At 37.8% G+C, this 20,686-nt stretch overlaps 1 protein-coding gene across 2 annotated transcripts in view; it reads right to left on the minus strand.

The window, feature by feature from the left end:
• Positions 1–20,686, minus strand: part of COL4A4 (collagen type IV alpha 4 chain) — a 64,465-nt gene that overhangs the window by 33,261 nt on the left and 10,518 nt on the right. For both annotated transcript variants that reach the window (XM_066193191.1, XM_066193190.1), the window contains 13 exons: positions 15,320–15,454; positions 14,380–14,424; positions 12,596–12,712; positions 9,955–10,023; positions 9,698–9,733; positions 8,907–8,969; positions 8,413–8,448; positions 8,204–8,245; positions 7,209–7,289; positions 5,748–5,801; positions 4,547–4,606; positions 3,908–3,952; positions 2,833–2,886 (listed from right to left, as the gene is read on the minus strand). In XM_066193191.1, coding sequence (XP_066049288.1) covers positions 2,833–2,886; positions 3,908–3,952; positions 4,547–4,606; positions 5,748–5,801; positions 7,209–7,289; positions 8,204–8,245; positions 8,413–8,448; positions 8,907–8,969; positions 9,698–9,733; positions 9,955–10,023; positions 12,596–12,712; positions 14,380–14,424; positions 15,320–15,454 — 837 coding nt within the window. The remainder of the gene's footprint in view (positions 1–2,832; positions 2,887–3,907; positions 3,953–4,546; positions 4,607–5,747; positions 5,802–7,208; positions 7,290–8,203; positions 8,246–8,412; positions 8,449–8,906; positions 8,970–9,697; positions 9,734–9,954; positions 10,024–12,595; positions 12,713–14,379; positions 14,425–15,319; positions 15,455–20,686) is intronic.

Below are 20,686 nucleotides of genomic sequence, written 5' to 3' on the forward strand. Positions count from 1 at the left end.
GACTGCTGCCCCCTTGATCTCCAGCCTGCTCCTTTGACCGTACCTTGCAGAAGGAAAAAATATCCTTGTGTCATCTTTGGTTTTTTTAAACAGGAACATAAATTTGTCTTCCCTAAAGACACAGAAGAGCCTTCTGTGTGGCAGGAAAGAAAAGTTAAACTAGCGTTTTGCCTCCTCTGATAAATTTAGAAAGGATTTTGAGCTTTAAAAATAATTTCATGATGATAAATAATCAAAGACTTGTATAATAGATGTATTTGGCCCAAGTCTTATATAATTTTCAAGCTGGTTTTAGAATGACACAACCAGAACACAAGAAAGAACTGAAGAGTAATGAGCCAATGTCGAGCACGTCTGTTTTTAGTATCTCAAGTAATAAATTCAGGTTGTGATCTCTGAAAATCTGGTTTTAGGCTAATGACCCTCTCTGGCTGGCAGCTGCCTGTTTGCTGTGTTTTCACTATTGGCACACTCCTACATAATAGTATAGATCTGTTTGGATTGTTTTGTTGACTGATACTGTTTTCTCTTCCCATTAAAACTTCAGGAGACTCAACTTGCCAACAGTTTATTCTTTTTTTTTTTTAAACTGTGTTGCCAGCATCCAGGTTTAGACATCAAAAGCTATGGCAACAATTCCTTGAACTCCACTCTTTGCTTTTAGCAACAGTTAGCAATTTTTAAAGATGAAATCTACTTTCCATCCAACTGGGGTTTCTTTCTGAGTTTCTACACCTTAAATCTGAGTGCATCTTGGATCTTCTGTGAACATGTTTGTTTCAGAAAAAATCTACACAAGGACAGGCTATTCCCAGGAGAAGTTTAAACCATATTTTTGTTCCTTTGGTGCATGTGATTTTTAGTGGATCATAAGCAACAGCTGGTGAGGCCAGCTGAACAGGTGATGCAGTCTGGATAAGTCTGCTCCTTTCAGGAATAATCAGATTTCCCCAATTGTTTCCCAATCAAAACTACAGCATCTGTGCTATCACTCAGGATTCTGCATATCTGTATTAGTTACCCTTTCTTTATTAAGTTGTGTCTATACTTGATTTGATTAATTTTGCTCTGGGCACTAGCAATTGTAATTACATCTTTCTGATTCATTACTGCAGGACTTCAACCCTTTCCCTAGCATAACCTACCAACAATTAATCATGTTTTTGTTTACTGTTTGTAGTGTTAACTGATGGCTACTCAGGCTGTGGGCTAATCAATGGAGTCTGAGGAATGCACTATTCTGTCTATAATGTGACTTGTCTCAAGTTTGTTAATGAGGTCCCAAATTAAAACAAAATGTAACAACAAAACACTTAAGATTTGATTCTCAATTTTGGGAGTATTGGACTGAAATGGATTTTCTGTTTAAATCTGATATGCAATGTTTCAGTTTAATTAGTATCTTAATTGTATCACCGTATTGTGAAGTTGATAATAGCCAAAGGGGAGGAAAATTAACATCTGTGGGCATTTTTTCCCCTGGGTATGACCACATAATTAAAATCTTGGCTGAAGAAGATGGTCTAGCATTCTCCTGGCAGACCTCTAACTTTGAAAGTTAAGTCATGACTAAGCCAGATGTTTTTATTGTGCTTTTATTCATTTAATTTATGTATTTGTCATTTCTCATCTGTAAACACGGTTTGAAAACCTGTTTGTTGCTTTATATTTTTGTGCTTTGTATCTTTAGCTGTATACAGTTTGCACCTGCCACAGTTCACCTCTTTATGTTGCCATGGATTATGTTGAGCATGTTCCAATCTTAACCTTTAGTTCATAAGAGAGGTGAATTTTGTGCAAATCTCTTGAAGAAATTTTACTGGCCTATATGCAGCTTTCAAAAAAATCATTTCAGAGGGAAATAAACATTCCTTGACTTTTGAATTTCAGAATATTTAAGCCAAGTTCATAAGCATCACAATTTCTGCAAAAATGTTTTTTGTTCTCTGTACCGTGGTAGTAACTGTGATGAGCTTTTTCAACCTTGGGGTCTCTACTGATGATTCTGTCATCCACCTTCTGCACTGCAGCATTTCACTTCTCTTGCTCATACACTGCTGACCACTTATACCCTATCCCAGGACTCCTTAGGCCTTCCCCCCTGGCTAGACTCACTCCTGCTTTGCTCCCTCTAGGTTAGCACCCAGAACTGCTTTTTTCTTCTGAGTGTGCTTTAGCATTGTATATTCCACAGAAAATATAATAGTTCCCTTCATTCAAGTCTTCATTGTTACTCAGAATTACAATATGATCCAGTAGTCAGGACTTCATTGGTTCTGCAGGAAATGTTTAAACACAGCTGGTGTGAAGGAGTCTACTTCCTTACCACTCTGGCAAACATCTTGGAATAATTACTTAAGTGAATGGATTGAACACATGCCAAGAGATTTTCATAAATCATGCAAACAGGCCCATCTGAATGGAATTTTGCCACCTCATTTGGGGCCAGTTTTCATACTCATTTATAGGATCATACTATTAACTAAATAGCAGTTTCCTTTACCTCCCAGACCAAGAATGCAGCTCAACCACAAATACCTTGCAGACTACTACAACTCATGGATTAGGTAGCTATCCTGGTATACTTACAGGTAACTACTGGGATTAACAATTCCTATGGTATGTATAATAGAATTCCCACTCTTACATGCGCTAGCTAGGGATGTTTTCTTACATTGCAATTACTGCCACAGTGATGAATAACTATAAATGTCATGAAAACAGTAAATCTGTAAAGAAATTATGACTGTATAAAGGGAAATAACTGGGTACATTTGGGAGGAAATACTGGCACAGAGGGGAGTGGGTGTGAATGTGTGGTCATTTTTTTACCTGTATGCCTGGATAGCCAGGTTGTCCAGGATAACCAGCAAATCCTGTTTCACCCTGGAAAGGATTGCATAAATACAATTTGATTAATCTGTTAAGACATAATTAATTGAGCAAAACCCAGTAAGGCAGTCATACAGTACTGCATGTTATAATTGTGTCCACAGCTTGTTTCAGAGAATTCACTGGGTTTGTACAGGAGGTGGTGTTACACAGACTCTCCTGTGTTGGAAAATTCACAGCATGTATTGCCAGGTTATTCAGACAGTGCTCAGCAGATTCAGTGAAGCTGGGGCACAGAATAAGCTGGAATACATACCAGCAGACTCTGTTAGACTGTCTGCTTAATACAGCTGAAATTGGTTTGCTGCCTGCTGAATGACTACCTTACACTACTGCATGGAAAGCAGCTGCACATCAGTTCTCTTCTCTTTTATGATTTTCTAATACACTCATCCAGCCAGTACTCAAACTCTGTAGGCAGGCAGGAGTGAAAAACAAAGTGAAAAGTATTTTTGCAGATAAAACAGTCACCTGGAACATAACTCCAGAGGCAAATATTTATACATTAATGTGTTTTATGAACACCATGATCACTACCTTAACTAGAGTTGGGCAAGATACAGATCTATATACATACATCTATTTTTCTTTATTCCAGTAAGATGTAAGTTCATAAGTAAAATTTAGTAGACTTAGCATCACTGGAATTTCTCAAGCCAGATACATGAAGAAAACATGCATGCACCACAAAATTATACAAATAATGTCACCATAAAAAACAAAGTTAACATGCTGCATAACTTTTCTATTATGCTGTATGTGTGTCCCACTGACTTTTCCTCCTCCTTGCAACTTCAGATTCCATTAGCAAATTTCAGCCAAATTTCAAAGTGGCAGAAATTCAAAGACACAGAGTTCATACAGCTTCTGTGGCAACAGGTAGCAGAAGAGAAAAGAAGGAATGCAATCTGAGCTGTGAAGCATGTGGAAATTCCAAATCTGCACAAATCCACAGAAAACAAAATCTCACTGATCCCACTGTTCAGGGAGCTGCTTGTAGTTTCTGCCTTCATACCTTCATTCCAGGAAAACCTGCAGGTCCATAAGAACCAGGATGACCCTAATAAAAGCAAGTAGACTGTAAGCTAAAAGAGTAAAAACTTTTTAAAAATTAAACCTATTCAGAACTGCTGACAGTTAATATTACATAGATAAATATTACTTGGGATATCTTCCAACAACTTTGCAAAGTCTTTGCAAATAGTTTCTGTGAGAAATAGTCAAGAATTAGAACTACAGACCAAAGCAAGCCAGTCAGGTTTTCACTTAATTTTTTTTACCATATTGCATCAAGCACAGTAGTGGAATGCTGCTCCACTTCAGCACTGTTAAGCAAATCAAGTACAAGTAAAGGTGCTGTAAAAAACTGTCATCAAGACGTATGGAGAACATTAAAATTACAGTGTTAGTACTGTGCTATTTCAGAGCAGCTTTGAGCTGGTCTAAATATTTAGAGGATAACCCTACATATCTACTTTATTTCCAAGGAAAGTCTGTGTTTAAGTCTCCTCCCAGGGCAAGTCTCCTAAATATTCTATAATGGAAGCATGACAGATCAGTTTAAAAAAATCCTTAAAGTCTTTTTTGAAATTGCAAACCTTAACTGCCTAATTATAGTGAATTGGGGATACAATTTATCGTGCAACTTTCTTACCCGCAATCCAGGGAATCCAGGAAGGCCTTTTTCACCCTTTTCTCCTCTCCCAAGTATGCCCTAGAGCAGTCAAAATAGTTTTGTTAACCAAGATGCTCAGTGAAGTGTGCCATAAATTTTAATATTTGTGCATGTTTATTAAATGATGTATACATTACATCAATGGATCTTGTTTCACTTGCAAGGCTCAGTCACTGGGGTTGACTTCACACAGCATCACCAGCAGTGCCTAAGTAGCTCCAGCTATTTGAGGACCCTGCTCCGGTCTCTTCTCTAAGCTTCATACTATTTCAGCAGTTGAATTTGTACGGGGTTTTTTGTTTTTAAGTTCTGGGCATCATTTGAGCTGCTTCAGTTGATTTCTCTGTTCCTGCTTATGACTAACAAGTGCATGTATGATCATCTACATAGACAACTAGTACTGGAGCATGCATATAAGCCTATCTTTTTCAATGTAAACCTGATAGAAAAAGGTTAGCTTTGTTCTCTTCTCCAGTGCCAAGTAACAGTGGTCTTTTTGTGACGGAAAATGAACTTCTGAAAAAGTGCTAGACTTAAAACTCAGAGATGTGATGTTCATGCTTCTTGTTTCTTCTCTTCTGCTACAAAGCCAAATAAGTTTTTAACATAAACTAGACTGATTCTTTTGTCTCCAATTATCTGTTTTTCTGAGATCTAGCAGCTTCCTGCCTATGGATTTTCCTCGTCTGGCACCTCAATGTTTAAATTGATAATGTTGACAGAAAGAAAAGAAAAGAAAATGTAGAACAGACAGTAAAGAGCAACTCTTTCTCCAGTGGCTCTGCCCTCTCTACCCTTGGGGATATCCAAAGTGTCAAGTTAAAGCCTTTCTTCAACCTTCCATGGTAAATATACATCATGCCCCATTAAGAACACATTCAGATCATCTCTGTTTCTCTTCCTGAGGAAAAATAATTTGTACTTGTATTTTCTTCACAGTTCCAATCCATTGTGTCAACAACTCCACTGGCAACAACACTGACCTTTTGCTACCAGACAACACTCAATAGGTATGCATAAAACAGACTCAAAGATTTTCCAAGGGGTTCTGAAATATTTTTGCTTTCACACCAATTTAGGTGGTGATTAAATTTCACAGCAAAAAATGCTGTGCTTTAGACATAATAACCACAGAAGGACTTTGCCAGCACCATGGGGAAAAAAAAGTCCCATTACTTACTTTGGGTCCACGTGGCCCTCTGTATCCTGTTACCCCAGGTAATCCTTTTTGGCCCTACATATAAAAGGAAAGTTTTGTGTATATTAATATGCAGGATATGGCTATGTGCTGGTTAACTTTTTAAAGTCCTACTCTGAATTAGAGGTTTTAAACAGTATTTTTTTAAGCACTGGGTGTGTTTCTTTAGGTGTCCTAGACACAAAAAAAAAAAAACCCCAAGAAAAAAATGTATGTACTTATCTTTGTTTCTGTTAATGCTGTCAAACCAGCATAACGACTGTGGAGGGAGATATATGTATCTTCCCTTCCAAGCATCTGCAAGTCAGGGCTTTGTTCCTACAAACAGCATGACAGTAGTTCTTTTCTTAATTTGCTGCTGTTATTGGTTTGAAGCAAGTACTCACAAGCATAAATCTACACTTTTGAGCACAGGCCCAGTCTAAATGGGGGACACGGCTGCTTTCTCATGTTGTAGAGCAGCAAATGTCCCACTTCCCAGGAATGTGGGGAATTTATGGAGGTTCTTTTGGTCCTTTCCCTCTCTTTGTGCACCTGTATAGCAGTCGTTTGCATGATCAAAGCCCAAGGTCCAACATACGAAATCTACTGGTTCCCTGAGTTGAGGCTGCAGGAGATGGCAATGCCAACTTCACCTTCTCATTTGGGTATTTGAGCAAATCAGACTTGAGGATGCAGAGGGCTCTGTAACAATACAGGGCTCTGTAACAGAGTTTCTGCTTAAAAATAACAAGGGTTGCACACAATCTAATGTTCTAAGCCACTCAGCTGTAGCTGTGGTAGGTGTGATGTTGAAGAAGTACAGGGTGTCCAGGAAAGTTGTGGATGCCCCATTCTTGGAAATGCTCAAGACCTGTTTGGATGAGGCCTTGAGCAACCTGGTCTAGTGGAAGGTGTCCCTGCCCATGGCAGAGGGATTGGCTGATCTTTAAAGACTCTTCCAACCCAAACCATTCCATGATTCTGTGATAAAACTTGCAATAAAAATTGACCAAAAAAAAATCACACTTAATTTTTATATTAAAAAGAGCACCCTAAAAGGGTTAAGGTTAGTTCAAAACTGTAGACCAGGGTACAGTTGCCAGTGATATGCAAAATTTAAAGTATTAGTTAAGAGCCACAAAGAGATTCAATAGCACAGTAATCAAATTTGCCAAGATGCCTGAAATATGATTTGCTAATGACAAAAAGTGAAGAAAACCAAAGCAAGGGCAGTGTCTCCTTTCTGCATCAGGACAGTCTTCCCTCCAGAACATAAGCTAAAGTACATGCGGGGTGTCCCCTCCTGAAAGCTTGTAGGAAGGGTGCTGAACACAGGATTCTGCTGCAGCTGGTGCTTTCTTACAGAAAGATAGGTTTGTCTTATGCCATCCTTGCAAAAATTGCATCACAGGATTGTACTTGCCAAGTTGAGCACTGTTAAATATGATGACAAATTAACACCTTTTGTCCTTTGAAGAGCTGAGCTCCAGGAGGTCCAACTAACAGCGGTGACCCAGGTGGCCCAGGCATCCCGATGTCACCCTGTGGAAGCCAAAACAACAGCAGAGATGTTCCATGCAGTATTTCAGTGACACTCAGCTTGTTTTCCTGCTGTACCACAGCACTACATATTACTGTACTCACTGAAAATGTACTAATTTAGCTGCAGATAAAGGTTTGCACTGAGATCTGTGAGCCTCTTTACCATCTGCCTAGATGAGTAAAGTTGGCAATCTAATCTCCTATTCTCCTGAGTCATTAAAAATAATGTTACAGCTAAGGAAATAAATGAGAACACCTGGCTCCTGCTCCAAACCTCCTGTGGACACAGTAGTTACAGGACTGTCAAATCTCTTATGTGTACATAGAACCTCTCATGTTCTAGACCATAGCCTTTGAGCACAAGACTTTGTGAAGGTGAAATGAAATTATTAACTTGCTATAGAAAGTTGTGCACAAATTCTGAGAACTGATTGGACCATTTCATAGAAGAAATATCAAATATTCCACATTGGTTCTATATATCCTGAGTATGCTAATATAGGTGGAGACTGGTAGAGAAACTATTATTATGTGCTTCTTGCATGCTTTCCTTGACACCTGCTCTGCACTTAGCTAGAGATGAGATTCAGGGACTGGTCTGGTCCACCCCCTGTCACTAAGTAATCACAAATACTGGTGTGATCACCTAGGCAGTGTCTGTTCAGAGTGTATGTAAATGCTGAGTAACACTGACTGTTGCTTTTCAAAATCTTCAGAATGTGCTTGATTCCTCAATGCAGCTCACTGAATGAATCACTTCTGCTCAGGATTAATTGATTCAATAACTTCTTCTGTTCTAACACGATTAGCAGGAGACAAAGCCACAAATGAATGGGATCCATGGAACCCAACAAGATCCTATTACTCTTCTAACTCTACAGCAATAATATATTTAATCTTATTAGTTTTCTTACCGGCTCCCCTTTTTGTCCATCCACTCCAATCCCTGGATTTCCCTAATTGATAAAGAATGTACAGAGTTTCAGCATGATCAGAAAATAACAACATTAGAGTTTAATGAAGTAACTCTTTTGAAAAACTTGATAACAAATAAACAAAAGGAATATTTTAAATAGATGTATAAATTATTATTTCGCTAACAGCTTCCAAAGTTATTACCTACCTGTTCACCTGGCAAACCAGGGTAACCTGGAATACCCTTTAAAAGAGAATGAATACAAGTTAATAGGTCTGATTTAGAGACAGATTTTGAAAATTATTTCCTCTTGCTTATAGGACCTAGAGGCAGAATTTTCTCTTGGGGTATACCTATTCCAAAGTGCAATTTACTTCACTTGGTCACTGCTTTCAGGAGGGCTGATCTCTGGTTTCCCCATTCCTGTCTCCCACAGGTGGTCATGGGAAAAGGGATTAAGGAGAGAGCACTAGGTGCATTTCTCCATGACCACAGACTGCCAGGATGAAACATGTTCATGCAGACATAGGAAGGAACATATTCCTCAACTTCCAAACTCATAAGGTAAAGCAAAAATCCATCTTATCACTTGCCTCAAAAATCATTTTAGGCTTTGATTCACATTAAGGCAAGTTCTAAAATGGGTAGACAAGAATGAATGCATATCCTAAGGCAAGGCTGTATAACTGTGGTGATCTTACAGGCAAGCCTGGATGGCCAGGGTATCCAGATGGGCCCGTCGTACCTCTTGACCCTCTAGGTCCCTGCAAAAGATGGCAGAAGGTCTTTTTGTGAACACAGAAAGAACTTGCCTTTTTCTACAAAAACACAGCCCCTCCAAAACACCTTGGACTCAGCCTGCTGGCCACTGCATTCCACCCAGGCCCAAAGCTTACACCATGCCTGAAATCCCCCTGAGACTAGAGCAGTCCAGCACCAGTTTCTGGGTAATACTGGACAAGGCACAGTTGTATGTCATTAATGCACTGAGAGTTGACGTTGTCAGCAATTGTGCTGCGGTGCAGGGACTTGATGCAATTCATCAGTGAACACCTTTTTGAAGGGTACCAGAAGAGGAACCTAAAGCCATCAAGAATGTGATTCAGCAACAAAATTAAACTCACTCTCTTTCTTTCATGTTTTTATGGCTGGAATGTGACAGAGTGCTACTTATTCTTGGGAGACCCATCAGATACTGTAGAAGATTTCACATCTTGAATTCCACAGAGAAAATATTTGGGGGTACCAGGGCAACAACTGCTCCACACACAGCTAATACAGGTGAGGACGGCCTGTTTCTACTCCCTTTCAGCCAGCATGAACTGGCCATGGGAACAGACTATACAGACTTGATGTTTCTCAGACTTTATTCTGCAATTTTGCTATTTAAGGCAGGCAAGGAGAAACCCCAAAATTTCTTACCATACTAAGGAGAAAAAACTGAAGACTTTCAAGACAAAAAGCAGTTACAGAACCCACTGACTGTACTTACGGGCATACCAGGGGGTCCAGGATCACCTCTCTCTCCCTGTAATGACAATCATTTAGCAAATGAACCAGTTCATGCTTGTGGGTATTTCCTAACTTTACAGATATTAAGACCATAAACTATCTGTTAGAGCTGTATACATGATTTGTTTGGGGTTTTTTTTACTTAGTTTAATTAACTAGTGAGGAGTAATGGAATAATTACATTCACCATACATGTTTTCCTACAATGGATGATTCTTTTCACAATCAGATACTTACTGGAAGTCCTTTTCCAAAATGTGAAATATACACTGAATTTCCTTTTTCTCCTTTTTGCCCTGGAATTCCCTTTAAAGAAAAAGAGTCTTTTAAAACATGATCTACTTACTGATATCCTACATTTCCATGGAGACTGTATGCTAACTTCTCAGGCTTTGACTTTCTGGTGCCCCAGTATCACAAGGTAATCCACTAGGATCACGAATGTTCATTTTATCTAACAAAACTTTCTGTACAGTTGAGCAAACCAGCTTCCCACAGCTTCTGGACTCCTGCTCTGTTAAGTGCTCCTTAGTACTTGGGTCCTTCAACATTTTAGTCTTCACAAATCTTGCCTTTAGTATCAATATGCCTTCTTTTTCTTTCAGGGAGGCAGTGGCTTTAAGTATTAGCAGTCTGCCTTCCATGAAAATTCATGGTGTGATTCAGAAGAATTTAAAGTGATACTGCATACAAATAAAGAAAATTTATGGACTGTATTAGATGCATAGTAATCAACTATTCCATCTATTAGGAAACCTGTCTTAGTCTATTAAAAAAATCTGATAACTAAGAGCCCTGGATTTGAAAAACTAAGTTCCCATGGTACTTTCTGTGGGGTCCTTCATAAAACCCTGTTAATTGCAGCACCCTCAAAAAGTCAATCTGAATTAGCATGAGCAGAAGATTTATTTTGCAAAATTTAACTGTAATGCTCAATTTACTGTTAAGAGCATGATATCTACATATCTGAAGAACAGATATATGAAGATAATATTTCTGAAGTTTTTCCATTTGAAATCCAAACACAGTGGATATAATTTAACTAAGTTAACCACCTGACTACTGAGCTCAATAAAATGGATGCTGTCAACCACTTTAAAACTGTACTGGTACAGTGTTCATGATACCCTAAATTGGCTGTCCAAATCCTGCAGTCAGAATGAAACAGGGAAGGTACTTCTCCCTGGAATGGTACAATAAAAGGAAGAATTACAGCTGTCTGCAGCTGGATATAGCTACAGTAGATTGGATACAGATTACAGGTAAACAACAGCTGCTAGGGAGCACATTAAACAAATCAAAAGTTGTATTTATCTTTGGTTATTTTACATGTGGTCTCTTGTATAATAAAAACATCTTTGTTAGATTCAGTTTATCTTCTATATGACTTAGCTATGGCCTTGCAGATAGAAATTACTCTATTTTCCAACAAGGTCAATGAAGTAAAGCTGATGAATATGTACACGGTGTTAAATAAAATTACACAGGACAATGTTATAAATAAGAACTAATGTACAGTCAAGTTAGTAACTGATGCAACAAATCGATTTAAAAATGGGCAATCTGCACAGATAGGCTGGAAGAGCATTCTTGCACACAAGCAAATATGGTTACTATGTGCTGTTTTTCTGGCTAGCTAAATTAATTTGCACTGGAATTTTAGTATGCATATCCAAGGCTACATGCCTATTGTGACTCCCTGTTTTTTGTAGGTTGCAAATACTTTTCTAGGCCTGCCAAAGAGCATGCTCCTCAAATTGGATTTATGCTGTAATTTGTCCCATGTCCTGTTTTTCCTTTGTGTCACTTGTCTAATTACAAAAGCAAAACTATTTTGAAGGCTGTAGTATGAAAACACAGGTGAAATTAGAGTTTCAGCAGAAGTAACAAGTTACTTTCAGAGGTATAACAAATGAGGTTATTAGTAAATTTACCATGTTGTGTCTTTCATTGCATGAAACTTTCACAGCATGAAATTTTATTCTAATTGCTATTATCCTTGATAACATCATTACACTCTAGCACCCTCTCCACATTTTTCTAATGGCTGAATTCAGCATTTTATTTCACTCTCACTAAACACATTTGATTTTTCATGTAAAGTGCAGTTGTTTTTATTGTGTAAGAAAATTTCAGGGAAGCTGTTAGACCAACTAATCAGCTCTTATTCATTCAGAACTAAAACTTGTTTCCACAAAAAGTCAGAGACTGGCGACTAGAACTGTTCAGCAAAATTTCTTTAGTGTTACAGTAATTTATTTCCCTTAATGACAAGAATCTTTTTATCTTCAGTAGTCGAGTACTGCTAACACAGCTACTTAAACAATTTTAAAGTGCCTTTCATTTTAACAGAAACAGTAAACAAATATTAAAGTGCTAATTTCAAACATTTTAACTGTGGAGCGATCTCTGCATATACAGATACATGCCCAGGCAAGACTAGGAGTGCACATATGTGTAAAAAAGTGGTACCAAATCTTAGAGTGTAACAGGACTTAGACTTGTTAAACCTTCCACTAATTTTTAAGTCATTTAATGTATGTTCTTACTAGTAATGCTTTTAAGAAATTTCAAGTACTAAGGAATGATACTGTGGTTTCAAGCTAGTCCTTCTCAGCTGGTGTGGCTACATTCTGGGGAAACAAATCAGAATTTAACTCTCAAGGCAGCCATATGTACTTCAGGGATACAGGAGCCTATTTCACATTCAAGCTTAATCTGTTAAGGCAGTGTGTTTCACTCCCATTAACCTGAGTAAGAATTCCTGGGAATTCCCCGTGCAGCACTGTGAAGCTGATGCCACAGTCTAAGAGCCATTTTAAGAGCTGTTAGCTTGGAGGGGAAATGCAGGTGCACACAGGAAATCCCTTTCACATACATAAGGACCCCTTGGTCCCATATAACCGTTTTCTCCTGGAAATCCTGGGTCTCCCCGTGAGCCATTGCAGCCATCCAAACCATGCTTGCCTCTGGGTCCTTCCCTTCCTGGGAGGCCCTGAAAGACAGTTTCATATTTATTAGAAATACACCGTGATTAATGGGAAATTACTTTTTAAATTAACGGAACAGTTCAGAAACAAATATATCTCAGATGTGAACGAGATGACCTCTCACAGTGGTGCTGGTTTCATACTCTTCTGTATTCGAAATGTCTTCTATTCTGAATAGATTTTTTTGTGGTATAGAACAAATGAGGTAAATCTTTTGTTTATTTGGGGGATTTGATGCATAGCAAATACAACAGGGACAACACTGGTTAAGAGGACCAGACTGTGTTCTCACTTGAGTGAAAAAGTAATGTTGTGTCTTCTCAAAGAATACAGACTCTAGCTCTCTAGCTGTAGCCTTTCTTGTGTCTGTAAAGCTGAAAAAAACCCATCCAAAAATTTTTTTTCAAAAAAAAGGTCATCTCGAGCAGCCTCATGTTTTTTAACTGTAAGGATAAAACAAGTAAAAAGAGGACACAGCTTGACTCAGGCACACAGTAGTTACAGAGATTGTGATTTTTCTAACCTAGCAATAACTAACCGGTGTCCAGATAAGGATTAGTTCTACTAAAAATTAGGAACTGGGCAATGAAACAATGAGATTTTTCTTGGAATGATCTTCCTGTTGGAGAAAAAAAACTATTTTCACAGAATTTCATGAGGACTAAACATTAATTTTGGCCCAAAATCATTTTTTTTGGGGGGGGGGGAGGGGGAAATCTGAAAAATCATCAAGAGAGTATCCTCCTAATCATTTGCCTGAAACACTTCTGTCAATTCTACCGTCTTCCTCTTTGTAAATGCTACAGTCTAATTTGTGGACACTGTTTTCAAATTAACATTTTTTTCAAAATGACTATACATTTCTTGGGAACACTTCCCTTTCTTTGTGCCAGATTTTGGCCTTGTGACCTCTACATTATACAGACATTTTGACAACAGTCCCACTGTCAAATGTGGACAGCTGACAAGCAGATGCTACAACACCCACTCAGCTTTGGTTCTGTTTTCACTTTCAAAATTCAACATTTTAACTTTGTTTGATCCATATATAACTGGTAACATCACAGGAATTCCCTTCTAGTAGAGTATTTTGAAAAATGCAGACACTATTTCACCAATTTCCACACTGAGGAAGACATTCATAAAAATACATTATCACAGGCTTATAAAGACATATTTAGAACCCACTTTGCTTATCCAGTCCCTATACAGGTTAAAATTAGTGGAGCAGTGGTTGTAGTTCCTCCTGCAAAAGGACTACAAGCAAAAATCAGAATGTTTGAACAAAAAACTAGTGCATCATTTGAGATATTTTCAGAGATGTTAAGAACGAACCTGAAGTCTGCTATAGAGCCTGAGAGAAGAAATAGACTGCTTTTAAGCCTAGCTCTGACACATGCTCCATGGCCATGGGGAGTCCCTGCCTCCACTGCCCCACTCCTGCATGAAAATTCTGCACTTACCTCATTGGGATTTGGTGGCATTTGTTATCAAAAGGAAACACAGTTGAAGTTAACCTAGTTATTTGATGTTTTTCCAAAACACGTAACTTTCTGAGAGAAATTGTATCAAAAAGTATAAAGCCAAACAATTTAGTGAGTGCATTATTCTATTAGAAGACTAATTTATAAGACCTGTAATTTTTATAAAGAAATATTTGTTTAATACGTACAGGAACACCATCTAAACCAGGAAATCCTGGGACTCCAGTTGGGCCCTAAAAACAGGTGATATGAAAAAAACAAAGTTGATGAGGTCATTAACTCTTAAAAAGAATGAAAAACAAGAATATGTGGTACTATATAGCAAGAAACAAAAAACTAATCTTGTTTGAAATATGAATCAAAGCCTATAATTTTCAGAAATTCAGTATCTGAAAAAAATAACTTCTATGGGCCTAGCAGAAGACTAGTGCCAACAGTTACTCATGTAACAGGGAGTACAGTACAGGACAAATGTCTAATACTCAATAGTCACTCATCCTCCAAAGATTATAAAATGACAGAGAACAGGAAGTTGCCTGTAACCTATAAAATATTTCTGTACATAATTTCACAGTCCTGCTCTTGTTTTGGTAATACCAGCAGTACAATTTTTGTTTACATCACTTACATCTCAGGTGTGCTAGATACTGACATTAGTGATTTCACTCTGAGATCAGTCAAATTAGGCTATTAAAACTAATATGAAGTACCAAGAGCCAAGGATTGTACAGATATGAAAGATATGAATCTGAACTGCAATTTATATTCTCTTAGTGGTAATACAATTCTGTTTAGTGTAGCACTTTTAAAAGCACCACACTGCTCCCTCCAGCCCCATATTTCTACTCCTTTGAGCTTAAGGAGGATGACATGGTGTGACGATCAGAGTCTGTCTGTTCATCATATTTTGTGTCTTCTGACAATTCTAATTTTGCAATTCACAGCAAAAAGTCTCCTGAAATATTTTTTTAAGAATTAATTTTCTGTAATTAACTTCTGTGAGAATTTTATGTAAGCAAGAGTATAGTTTGGCAAATGCTTTTTGGTCGTTCAGATTCTGTTTCACTTATCAACATTTAATATTACATACTGTATACACCTAAAAGAGCTGTCTGTGTTGTTTCCTACCTTATCACCTTTTTCTCCAGTTGGCCCAGGCTTCCCATTCTCACCTCTCTGTCCTTTCTCCCCTGGCAGACCAGCTGGTCCTGTAGATCCCAAGGACCCAATTGGACCTTGAGCTCCCAGCTCACCAGGCTGACCCTGAAAAGAGTCCAAAGAAGTGAATGACTACTGTAGCAATTCGGAGATGACTCCATGGATAAAACAAGGCTTACAATGTATAAATATTCATGATTCAAAACAGCTGCTGGACAGCCTGCAAAACTGTCCCCTGCATTAGGTGCTGTAGGAACACGACTTCAAAGTTTAACAACTTGCTCAAGGTGGTAATTTCTTTTCACCTTCATCAGGTCTGCAAGACCACCTCTCTGAGATGCTTGGGATAACCTGCAAGTCTTCCTGGCTCCACCAATTTAGGTATTACCTTTTGCAAGCCTAGGACTCCAAAGAGCATTGTGTTTTCCCACCAGAAAAATGAAGACTCATTTTAAGACAAAGAGACTTTGCACACAATCAGAACAAATCAAGCGAGTTCCCTCTTTCAAGTCATGATATGCCAATTATCTTAAGTTTTTCTAGCTCACATTTTTCATAATCACTCTCATATCTTAGTGCTCATTTAAAACTTGAGAAGTTTCCTGGAGAAAAGAGTAATAGTTATTAGCTAACATATTTACAGAAAGTAGCCATTTTAATAAATTGTGTTAAAATGGGTTGGGAGGTTGAAGAATATAATTTATCTATAAATGGCTCTAAATTGAGTATTTGTACCTTCATTACCATACAATCTCCATAGACTTCTATTAACTTTTCCAAGGTAATATACATTCTTCTGAAGCAAAATTACCTCTTATGCCAACTGGCCTTTTCAGTCTATACACTGGTGTGGAGTTGTTTCAGATGTGATGCAATTTTTGTTCTGTGCTGCTCAACAACCATGCAATCATAGATTCAAAGTGCTGAATAAAACAAGCTTTCTAACCAGACTTCACATGTGAGCTGTCTACACTTCCACCCTACAAAAATCTATGTATTTGCAGGTCTTTATTTCTTTTACATGTCTTTTTCATTTTATACCATTATCCTTGTTTACCTATAACTTGTTCTGTTTCCAAACTGAAGACTGTTTTATTTTCTTTCCAGACTTCATCCATTAATTAAAATAAATTATTATAACTATAATTCATTGTATTAGTTACACAGCATGTATAATCAATAATTTATAATATTAAAGAATTATTATAACTAATTATAATCCACTATTTTAAAAGAGAGCAAAATCAAACCCCATACATTCCTGAGAAAACCAGGGCCACTTGAGGGCAGTAAAAGATATTTCAGTATTCACAGAAAAAAACAGACTATAGCTTTACTTTTATGAATGGATTGAGGGAAGAAAAAAAAGATGGAAGTGAAAGATAATTGTAAGAAGATATGTAGCTTCAGGAAGCAAAATAACTGAATGCTTGCTTCTCAGTGTAAACACTTCAGCAGGCTGAATCTGTCTGGACAAAATCTTATGAATTACAAGCAGGGACTTAAGCTTCTTTTACTTTTTATTTATTTTCTAATTGTCTTTTTAAAATCAGTGTGATTTGGCAGTTGGACAAGAAGTGAAAAAATGTATGGTATGCTTCATTCAGTCAAATCAGGAAAGCAACAGAGAAGGTAACTCACTACATGTTTGGACAGGCACGTACTATAGGCTCATGTCACAGTGGAATTAGGGCTGGATAACCACTGGCCCTTAAACTAAGAACAAGAACTTAGTCCAGAGGCCGGGGAAAGAAGTCCTACACTTATAAATAAGGGCCACCTGAAAAAAGAATCCTCATATGAGTCATGTTCCATTTCTCTTTACTCTCTCCTCTCACTTCAGCCTTAATCCCTCCTCCAGAGAAGTCACTGGCAAAAACTGCAGAGCAGAAGCAATATGTTGTGTTGTCTAACAGTTACAATTTTTGTGATACCACAATTTCAGCAGTGTAAGATAATATGCAAATTAAGGGCTACTGGTATTAAAAGCTGATAATTTTGCTTCCTTATTAACAGTGAGTGGACAGTCAGGATTCCAGGTGTTGAGTGTTTACATGAACAGTTTCAGCCTGTCTACTGGCCATGCCTTGCTCATTCTAAGTTAGAATGAATTTATTAATTGAAGTACTTCTAAGGCAGCTTTTATACCCATTAAATACTTGATTGAAAAAAATAATTGGACAACCATTTTAATTAAAGCATTATTTTGAGTACAAGTGAAATGAACCAGACTAATAATATAATAAAATACAACTGCTTGAACCATTAACTTTACTGGAAGTGGTATGGCTTTTTACTTCTCTAAACTAGCTATTACCTTGCAAAACGCATCATTCACCAACAGGAAAAGAAAAGCATAAGATGTTTTGCACTATTTTTTAAAGGACTTTGTCTTTAATGCTTTTTGTTGACAACAGGTTTCTTCACCAACTTTAATAATTTTAATTAATAGTGTATATGCCCTGCATTCAAAAGCTGAAAGAGAAAATTTTCAAAACATGTTATATCCTTTGGACAGTTAAGAAACATGATTTTTATTGCACTCAGAAAAAAAGCTGAGACACTCTATGCATTTTATGGTAGTTATTATAATTAACAAATGAACACTTCCAGGATATGTAGTCCTTTAGGTTGATAAAATGTCTTCATTTGCTGCTACCCTGTGAATTTAATTGACTCCATGGTCTTCAGCATAAGGTAGTGAAGTCATAGAACAGAGTCACTGAATTCAGAATTCACAATGGGTTTGGCAGCTGATACAACTTTAGCATGCCATGTGAAGCTGATGGATTCTCTCTCTTTCTTTCAGCTCAAAGACTGATAATGACTGGAGCTTTGTTAAGACCAAACTGATACCATGCCATAACATCTATTATCACATCTATTATTTGTGCCCATCCAATGTGACTACCACAGCATTACAGTCTCAGGACAGCTGTAAAAATAAAGAGGATGAAGGTAGTCATGCTCATGTGGAAATGACAAATTAGCTCAGATAAAATGAGCAGAATATTATGCCCGCTCTGCCATCTAATGCCAATAAATTCTTCTAGGTTTTCAGTGCCTTGCTAATTGTCTAGGTCAGGAGCTACCATGCCAAGACTACAGTCTGTTATTTTAGCATATCCTGGGCTTGACCTGCAGTAAGAAATTGACTTTAAGCAAAACAAGGCTATATTGTTTTTTAATTAACTATGCTTCCTAAGACTAAGACTGCAAATATTTCAGAATCATGCAACAAAACATTTAATACTGTTTAGAAAAGGCAATAGCCAAGGTTATCTGGAATTAATTTTTTTTGATGCATGACACTGAAGAGCATCTGATTTTGAGAGTGCCTTGAGCACTTAACTGTCTCAAGCACAGTGTTTTAAAGGAGTCTTAACTGGGGAAAAAAAAAAGCGCTTCATGCTACTTGAGTGAATTGTTTTGCTTCTTGTTACCAATAAAGTCAAAAGAAGCCAAATTATCACCTTCAATGAGGACAGTACCCTATGTTACAGGCTATGGAGATGTTCCAGTGATTTGTGAAATGCACTTACCTTCTGTTCATAAGAACAAAATGCCCAGCAACTCCATACAGATTGTAGGCAAATAATACAGCAACCCTTTCCACTGTGCACTGGACTCTGCTTTGTAACCAGTCTTACTCATGCCATCAGGAGCAGGACAGAGCAAGAAGGAAAGTAAAGCAGTCTGTGAGCAAGAGAGGAGTGCTCACAAAGGCATTTGGAGAGACGCTTTATTTCGTAATTTGGTTAGTGAAGTGGGGGCATCTGCTGCTGCTCTAAGCTCCACCCATGTCCTCTCCCCTTTCGGGAAGAGCTGGTCAATTACACAGCAAAGCCCCAGCTTCCAGGGGTTGGAGGGGTGTCCATTCCAGGAAGATTCTATTCCTCACTGTGTAAGACTAGAACCAAACTAATTTTCACTGTAAGTCAAGGCTCAAAGAAACCCAGAACAAATCCTCTTCTAAATATAAACCTGATTAAAATAAATCTGAGAATTCACACAATTTGGCATTAAATCCAGTCTCTTGTTCTTCATAGACCAAATTAGATTTCTTTTTCATAGATTTTTAGCCAAATAAAGGCAATAATAATAATACTTAGAGCTTGACTTTTCACAGAATCATAGAATGGTTTGGGATAGAAGGGAACTTAAAGATCAGGTAGTTCCAACCCCCCTGTCATGGCTAGGAACACCTTCCACTAGACCAGGTCACTCAAAACCCCATTCAACCTGGCCTTGAATACTTCCAAGGATAAGGCATCCACAACTTCCTGGGCAACCTGTGCCAGGGCCTCACCACCCTCAGAGCAAGGATTCCTTCCTCATATCAAATCTAAACTCTCTTTCAGCCTGAAGCCACTACCCCTTGTTCTGTCACTACAGGCCCTTTTAAATAGCCTATCTTTCTTGTAAAGAACATCTGAACCATGCTCTAAACTATTGAAAAATCTGGCAACTTATCATACTTGGCAACTTTATTATACTTTTCAACGATGTAATTTGCTACAAGAACAAAACACCTGATGAAGCAGCTTAGTATTGAGTGATACTTCACAGAAGCACAACAAATCACAGTGATGTACTGAAAACATCATTCACAATCTATACTTAGGTTTTAACCCTGGGGGACTATGAAAAGAAAAACTATCCAATAAGCCAGTGGGTGTCACTATTGTGTTAAACAAACTCAACAAACCATGATTTAGCACTGAAACTCTTAACTGCTAATGGCTGAAAGCCATCCTTACAGACTGCAGTGCTTCTGTTCCTATTCCACATTCTGGGTAAGTAGGATCCATTCCCTACCAGTTCAAACCCTAACTTCTGCAGTCAGAACATTGCCTATTCCTCTGCCCAGTTACAAAAGTGGAAAGTGTGGTCTGCTTCAGATATAGATTTTGAGGTCTCATCTCTCTGGGTCTTTTTAACAGAAAAACATAATATGGTTCTCAGTGAATGTAAGTGAAATACATAACTGGCCTCCGGAATCTTCTGCTTTAAAACTTACAGCTAATGTACTGGGAAAAAATTAAAATGATCAACAAGTAGGAAGCAAATAATGGGAGAAATCTGGGTTTCCTCAGATGCTAGTGTACACACATCTCTGATAGTGAATTTGAGACCAAGCAGAAGGATTTTACATATTTATTTCCTGAGTGTGCAACTTGAAAATTCAAATACAAGTACTGGATATTCCATGTGAATGACAGACTGCCACTGCCTACTGACATGCAAAAAAAAAAAAAAGTGTATTTAAATAAATGCCTCTTACTTCTCAAAACAGACAGAATTTGCACAGTTTTCAGAGTTAGTGCATTTTAAATA

Source organism: Chamaea fasciata, unplaced genomic scaffold (assembly GCF_029207755.1).
Source record: "Chamaea fasciata isolate MVZ Bird 193981 ecotype frontalis unplaced genomic scaffold, bChaFas1.0.hap1 SCAF_11, whole genome shotgun sequence".
NCBI classification, from domain to species: Eukaryota; Metazoa; Chordata; class Aves; order Passeriformes; family Sylviidae; genus Chamaea; species Chamaea fasciata.